This window comes from Gavialis gangeticus, unplaced genomic scaffold (genome assembly GCF_001723915.1).
Source record: "Gavialis gangeticus isolate Ggan-Ray unplaced genomic scaffold, GavGan_comp1, whole genome shotgun sequence".
Lineage (NCBI taxonomy): Eukaryota > Metazoa > Chordata > Crocodylia > Gavialidae > Gavialis > Gavialis gangeticus.
In genome coordinates, this window is record NW_017729032.1 from 201,809,843 (window position 1) to 201,817,870 (window position 8,028).

General features: G+C 39.4%; 1 protein-coding gene across 1 annotated transcript in view; it reads left to right on the forward strand.

Moving 5' to 3' along the window:
* Positions 1-8,028, forward strand: part of USP9X (ubiquitin specific peptidase 9, X-linked) — a 131,392-nt gene that overhangs the window by 67,758 nt on the left and 55,606 nt on the right. Inside the window, exons 25-29 of the mRNA XM_019524162.1 lie at positions 1,506-1,672; positions 5,278-5,386; positions 6,492-6,638; positions 6,764-6,910; positions 7,266-7,488. Coding sequence (XP_019379707.1) covers positions 1,506-1,672; positions 5,278-5,386; positions 6,492-6,638; positions 6,764-6,910; positions 7,266-7,488 — 793 coding nt within the window. The remainder of the gene's footprint in view (positions 1-1,505; positions 1,673-5,277; positions 5,387-6,491; positions 6,639-6,763; positions 6,911-7,265; positions 7,489-8,028) is intronic.

Below are 8,028 nucleotides of genomic sequence, written 5' to 3' on the forward strand. Positions count from 1 at the left end.
GGGGGGGGGGGGGTACCTGCTTGTGCTTGGGGAAGGTGTCTGGGTGCTGGGGCTGCAGCGGGGCAGGGGAATTGGAGCAGTGTTCAGTGTCCCTGGCAAGCCCAGCTCAGCGTTGTTGCCAGCAGGGCCTGCCTGTAGGTTTCTGCCCATCCAGTAGGGGAAGGGAGCAGAGAGGGGCTTTCAGGGATGTTGTGGAGCTGCATGGCCAGAAGCACAGGCAACAGCTGGGGCACCACACACTGTCCTGTGCAGTGGGCTGGGGCTGGGGTGTGGTGGAGGGGACTGGCACAGCAACATGAAGTTGAGCATGGCTATAGCCTGAGCCGTGCTTTGGGCAGCTGGAGGAGGGCAAGGGGCTCTAGGCAGTCTTTGCCCTGCCCGCAGTGGCTCCCACTCATGCAGGCAGTGGCGGACCAAATCCAGCCTGGTGCAGACTGGAGGGAGGAGGAGGGGTGCCAGTGGCGCACTGCTCCTCCAGGCCGGGGCTCATGTGCTACACTGCACCATGCAGCCTGGACACAGCCCTCTCTGTCCCCTACCTGGGCAGCATCTCCTGGTCTCATGTAGCTGCCACCCCTCCCTGCCCCAAAGAGCATAGGCAACAGCAGCTCAGCCACACAGCCCCCCACTGCCCCTAAAGGACCGCCCCCCCTTTCCCCCGCTGGAATCCTTTGAGTTTGCAGGAGGCAGCTGTGTGCCTCTTCTGGCAGGGCTAGGGGGTGGGGTGGGGCAGGGCAGGGCAGGGGCCTGTGGGTTGGGAGTGAGAAGTACTGGCAAGGATATAGGGGGAGCTATGGTTTGGAAGTGAGGGACAATGGTATGGGCAGGAGCAGGGCACCAGCATATCAGGGCTGCTTAGTGTCACAAAACAGTGGGGGAAGGGGCAGCCACTGCTGGACCTGTGTCCTTGTGAGCAAAGGGGGCAAGGGAAGCTCTGATTTTCCATAATAAAATCAAACTCTAAAATATACAGGTAATTAGAATTTATTTCATTATAATGATCTGAGGCACAGGTAGGCTTCCAAATTGCTTTAAAATTGTAAATATATCAATAAAACTTTGTGTTCAACTGACACTCACACACACCTCTATAGATAGATATATAGTGTGTTGTTTCACTCTAATTGCAGTAAAATGCAGATGTTGGGGGCTTTAATCTGAGAATTTGGGATTTTTAAATGGAGAAAACCAGGATCCCTGATATTAGTAGCACTTTCAGGCCTTAATCAGATCAGAACATTACTTTAAGTGTTATAAGACAGCCCCTACCTCAGACAACCTATTAATTTAAGGTATGATGAAATGCATGAATGGACAGAGTTTTGGGGGAGGAAGAACTGACTCTATATATATGAACATTTCCATTATAGGTTTAAATAGGCATTAGTGTACAAATTCGTGGTACGTGCTTTGTATGTTCATTTGAAGTGTGCAACTGGTAGTGAATTGAAGTGTTCTGTGTCTCTGTATTCATTTTTTGTGTTACTCGATTTGTTAATTTACAGACAAATGCAGGCAATGAACCTGACATGGAAGATGAACAAGTTTGCTGTGAAGCACTGGAGGTGATGACCCTGTGTTTTGCTTTGATTCCAACGGCATTGGATGCACTTAGTAAAGAAAAGGCATGGCAGACATTTATCATTGACTTACTGTTGCATTGTCACAGCAAGTAAGTATTCCAAAATAACAAATCACTTGTTATAACATTTTTACATATTCAAAACACAGTGCATACTAATCTAAAGTTTTAAAGTAGATGTTTTGGTTATTATTCATATGCCACAATAAACTGGTTATCAATATAATTTTATAATTTGGGGGACCTATTCTGAGGTATAGAGATGAAAAATTCAGCATAAGGAAAGAGCAACAAATGCCTTTGTCCTAATACTGTCATCCAGGATTAGTTTAAATGTCTGGCTCAACAAAATGGTAAATGCCTTTTTTACTCTGTATTAGTTTATCAGCCATAGTAATATTAGTTACCATTTAGTAGTAAAATATTGATGTTTCTGGAATGCTGTGATACTGAATATTATACCTTTATCTTCACAAAACCTTGAAATCCTTGCTTAAGTTAAATTAGTTTGCATGGTTTTTAGTATAGGAACAAATTCAGTTACATTTGTTTTCTACTTTATTTATTCTAGTAAATTTTGGATGAGAAATGAATTCCACCGTTCCCTTGTATTTTATTTAAATCAACGGCACAGTTCAGTTTGTGAATTAAAAAATTATTTCTAAAGCTGCCTGCCTTAAACTACCAGGCTCCTTTTTTTGGTTCCAAGTCTACATACATTACACACCAAAGTTGGATTACAATAAAGCACTGTGTAAAGATGTTCAAGAAGGGGTCAGTACTGAACTTCTGGTTCACTGCAGAGAGATTTCAGATGTATGTTCTGCTAAAAAGATGTGCACAAACTGTACAAACTCAAATAATGCCCTGTATCTCTGTGGCAGGCTAATATAGAAAATAGTCCCAAGGTTGTTATCTGTTTGGTATAATTGGCAGTCTCCTGGTATTCAATGCCCTCTTACATTTTACTTTGTTGCAGATACTTTACTAGTATGCGTTTTTACAGAGAGAATGTATTTTTTGGTCAGAAGTCCAGAAAACAAATCTCAAATTACATTGCCAGTGATGTAGAAGTACATTCAGATTAGCACGGATTTGGTTAAGTTAGAGGTGGTCAGATTTGTATCATCCCCTTGCTTCTTTAGCAGACTGACGCTACTAAATCAGCTTTTTGGATGATTTAATTTATGATGCCTTAATCCCTACTGTGTCATCTCAGATGTCAGTCCTAAAATGGAACTAGGCAGTGAAGAAGAGAATTGCCATATTATATGGTTGAACATCGTAAACCAAGGAATTTATGAACTATTATTGAATGCTTTTGATCTTCACATTTTATGTGAAAGTTGGAGGGTTTCTGTGAATCACCATCTGGGCACCCCTCAACTGGATTTTTCATCCCTGTGAGCATTAGTCAGGAGACTTAATCTGGCTTAATTTGTTTGGCTTTCGTAATGTAGGCAGTATTCTGACGTCAGGTAGGGGAATTAAAAGCAACAAAATGTGGATGGTTTCCTATCACTATGAATGATATAATTTTGTAAAGACAAAGCATGCTTTAATTGTAGCTGATAACCACTCATTTCTGCAAGAACTGACACATGACACTTAGCATTAATTATGTTGTTTGCATAAACATCTTGTGTAAGCATAACATGCAGTATATTTTTAGTGCTGAGAAGTAACTGAGCAGCAGTTCAAGAAAACATCACCCTTATCCTTATTACCATCCTAATATATTTCCACCCACCTTTAAATTCCAAGGCATGAAAAAAATCTATTTTTTAAAAATCTGAGTGAATCTAATCCTGTATGTTCAGCCACTAATCAACTTTTTTCAAAACAAATTAGACTCCACTTTGTGTGTTCCATGGTGGGCCTCCTGGGCAGACAAGATGCCAAATACAACAAGGAAAATTTGTATAGTTGCCATCTTGTCATCTATCCAGACTCTCATAAAGTACAATGAACCTGATTTTCATGCCCAGGGGGAAACTGACCCTGACTGGAAGGTACTTCAGGGCTAGGGACAGAAATTACACATAAACTGGTATAACTGATTGGAAACCATTTCAAATGTGTAACACAACAGAAGTTCAGTGCATATAAACTGCTTTCAAAATGGCCAAAGCCAGTTTTAGATAAACCTGGATGGATGTAGGTTAGGTTAACTGATTTAAGTTAAATCCATTTATTGAACTTCTGTCCCAGATCTCCTCCAGATTCAAGTCAACTTACAGCCCCCCAGTATCCCATGATGCTTTGTACCTTCCCCACAAATCCCCCCTTTGCAGGGTGGGTAGGCTAGCCTTGGCCCAAGGTGTCTGCTCCAGCTGAGGAGGAAGACATGCTCTAGCACCCCTCAGCCTCTGGCCTGGGCCACTGCAAGCATGTGGCTGTATTTTTGGAATCAAAAGTAAATATCTGTTCTCTTGCTTTTCCATTCAGTCTTCGCAGCTTGGATTAATCTGCGAAGATTGAATTGGTCCAACCTTGGGCTTTTTGACTGTCCATACTTAGCCTAGGAGGGTGGTCTCAATTTTTAACCGTATGGACTTTAAGAAAATATCTTTTGTCTTCAGACAGACTCCCCCTCCCCTCCTTTACTGCACTGCATTCCCCAATACAAGATAACTAGGAAAGGTTAAAATTCAGAATGGATAATTTGCTACTGAGTTATTTCCTGAGATTTGACATCTCTCAAATTCCATTCAATCCGAGTTATTTGCCTCTTCCATATTTATATTTGTTTGGTACAAATAATACCAACAAGAAATTAGTACTTTTCATCAGTGCATCTCAAATTACTTTACAAAAGAGATGTCATTATCACTGTGTTATAGATGAGGAAACTGAGGTGCGTGGAAGTAAAGTGGTTTGTCCTAGGTTGCTTAGCAGGCCAGTGCTTGAGCCAAGAACATAACTGAGGTCTCTTCTGTTTGCATCAGTGCTCTGTCCACTACATCACACTGCAGCTCCATAAGCATTAGGAAATTAACTTTTAATAAGGTGACTGGAGACTCAACCCACCTATCGGGGTACACCAAGAACAGTTAACCCTCTGAAGTGTTGTGGATAAGTATAAACTACCTCCTGTAGTCTAAAGGGAGGTAACTCCTGAGTTCATAATGGAATTTGGTAACAAAGTTTTGTCTTGTAAACTCCCCTAATTTCCTTATTCAAAACCTTCACAAAAACATTCGGAACCAGATGTTAGAGGCAAGGCAGACGTTTGCTTCCCGTGGTAAGCTACTTATTAAAGTTTCAGTTCTTGTAAAAATTACATATTCATTGCATCGTTTTACCTAATTTAATCACGTATATAATGCATCATGGTATAGTAGTTATAGGCTGTGATCCTTGTTGCATGCTGAAAGACAGTATTCAGATATTTGCTAAACTTGAATTAAACAAAGTTGTGTATTAATAAGTGTATATAAAATGACTTACAAAATGACTTACAAATGAATGAGTCGGAAGGGAAAACATGCGGGACAGCAACAATTGGAGTCGCTGCTTTTTCTTAAATTTTCACAAAAAATTACTTTTTTTTTTTATATATATATATGTTGTTTTACTACCTCTTTTGTGAACAGACCAGCATTGCTTTTAAGGGTACTTCATCTCTCAGTATTGTACTGTTTCTGTATATTATGAGGAAACTTTTATATTTAATGTGTTTTGAAAATTTTCAGAACTGTTCGTCAGATGGCACAGGAGCAGTTCTTTTTAATGGCTACCAGGTGTTGCATGGGACACAGACCTCTACTTTTCTTCATTACTCTGCTGTTTACTGTATTAGGGGTAAGGCACTGTACCAGAGTAATCAAAATGTTCATTTACAGTCTGATGTTCTATAACACTGGTGTTCAACCTTCTGGCCTTGCAAGCTGAATCCCAGGAGTGAAGCTATTTCGTAGGCCAGATCCACCCACGAAGCAACCCTTTTGTGCCAGCACAGTCTGGCACATGACGCCTTGTTATCCAGCCCACAGGGTTCCCATGGATCTAGAAATATGGTAATGTTAATTGCCAGTCTGGAGGCTGAGCACCATTGTTGTATAACAGTGGTTTTCAACCTGTGGTCCATTGATCCCTGGGGGTCCGCAGACTGTCTAAGGGGTCCACGAAAGATGACTGTGATCAGTCAGAAGTATGTGAATATCCACACATACAATTCAAAGGGGTCCACACCTCCATTCAAAATTATTTAGGGGTCTTCACATGAAAACGTTTGAAAACTACTCTTCTATTAGAAGTGATTGATAGGACAGAAATGATTTCAATAAAAGGAAAATTATTTCCATGTATAAAGCAATTACTTCATGTAGTACACTTCTTCCCCTCCCCCATGGATTATACTACTATGGGTCTTGTTACAGGTCAGCTTCAATTTAATTTGCTCTGAATTTGGAGATCCAAGCAAAGAGAGTAAAATTTTTAACCAAGAATTCATGTAAGAAGTATATTTTTAAGAAGCAGTTTTATCTTAAAATGGAATGGTAAACTGTAGTATTAAAAAAGTTCAGTGGTTTGATAGGTACACTTAAAGAATGAATACTTGTTTTTGAGAAGTGGTTCAGTCTTTATTTACTGTAACTGCCAGGACTTTTAAACGTTGTGTTGTTAATGGCTCTCTATTAAATATTCAATCTCTAATCCTTGCTAGTTAGTAAAAGAATCTACTATTTTTAATGTAGTTTAAAAACAAACCTTTAATTCATTTAAGTTGAAACACTGCTGTTAATCTTTTTTAAAATCCTGATGTTTTTAAATGTTTAATTAAATCTTTATATTTTAATCTTTCATATTACCTGTTCTCCTGTAGGAAAAGATGTCTTGGTGTTGTAGTTTTGCTTAAAAAGGAAGTCATTTATAAATTAAAAATGCTTATATCTTTGGATTATAGAGTACTGCAAGAGAGCGAGCTAAACATTCAGGAGACTACTTCACTCTGTTAAGACATCTTCTCAACTATGCTTACAACAGTAATATTAATGTGCCCAATGCTGAAGTTCTACTTAATAATGAAATTGACTGGCTTAAAAGGATCAGGGTAAGTTTTATAATATCAGTAAAATTAATGTAACTGCTTTTCAGATATTTCCTATGAAAACATGGCTGTAAATTACACAAAAATATATGTAATTTAAAGTCTCCCAACTTTCTTATAAATGTTAGGATGAAGTGAAAAGAACAGGAGAAACTGGCGTTGAAGAGACTATCTTAGAAGGCCACCTTGGAGTAACAAAAGAATTATTGTCATTCCAAACCCCTGAAAAGAAATACCATATTGGTTGTGAAAAGGGAGGTGCTAATCTCATTAAAGTAAGTTCTTGTTCTGATTTACAATTTTTTTTTCTTTGCTTTTCAGTCAGTAACATGGAGGAGAAAATTCTCATTGTACAGGATGAAACCACAAAAATACCTCTATTGCTGCTAGAATTGTAGCCTTCCAAAATAATACTCTGATTAAGCAAGTTTCTGTACTGATCCACTGACAGAAGTTTCCAATTATTTTTTTTTTTAACTTTTTAGGAAGGAATAATGCTGTTCATAAAATGTTATTACATTTCATTTTCAAGGTTTCTCGGTTTTATAAATGTGTCTTAATGCTTTCCAGTCTGTTGAACAATACTTGACTTCTTTATAGTAACAGATTAATTTATTTTCTGTTTTTCAGGAATTGATAGATGATTTCATCTTTCCATCTTCTAATGTTTATTTACAATACATGAGAAATGGAGAATTGCCTGCTGAGCAGGCCATACCAGTCTGTAGTTCACCAGCTACCATTAATGCTGGTTTTGAGCTGCTGGTTGCATTGGCAGTGGGATGTGTCCGAAACCTGAAACAGATAGTAGACACCTTGACTGAAATGTATTACATTGGTACAGCAATAACTAGTATGTAACACTTTTTAATCTTCTATTTTCTAATTATTAAATCTGTGTATTGTTATGTATATACCCTTTTCCCCATATACATTAATGTAGTTAGCTAACCAAGAGCTCAAAAGTTAGGCAATTACAGACCTAAGGTTTCCTGTGCAGCTTTAATTTAGCCCTCTTGAGTATTTGTTTTGTGATGGTCTTTCATTACATGATAATTTTCAGTCCCATTCTCCCTTTCTAGTCTTTTCTGGTCTCCCCTCTTTCCAAATTTTTATCGAGTCTGACTTCTCTCCCACTGTGGCCTCCAATCACTGCCTTCCGTTGTTGTTCCCTCTCACCACTTGACTTGCTGCCAGTACCAATTTCCCTCTTCTTAAGCTCACTCCTCCTCCTCCCCACACTCCTGCCTCCTTGTCCCAGTTGTTCCTACTTCAACCAAAAGCCTTACCAGATCTCTCTCCTCTCCCTCACAATCTTTGATTTGCCCCACTTGCTCACGCTCCCAGAGGTGGAGGTGAAGTCAGCTGAACTCGTACCTTGCTTTCCACGCAG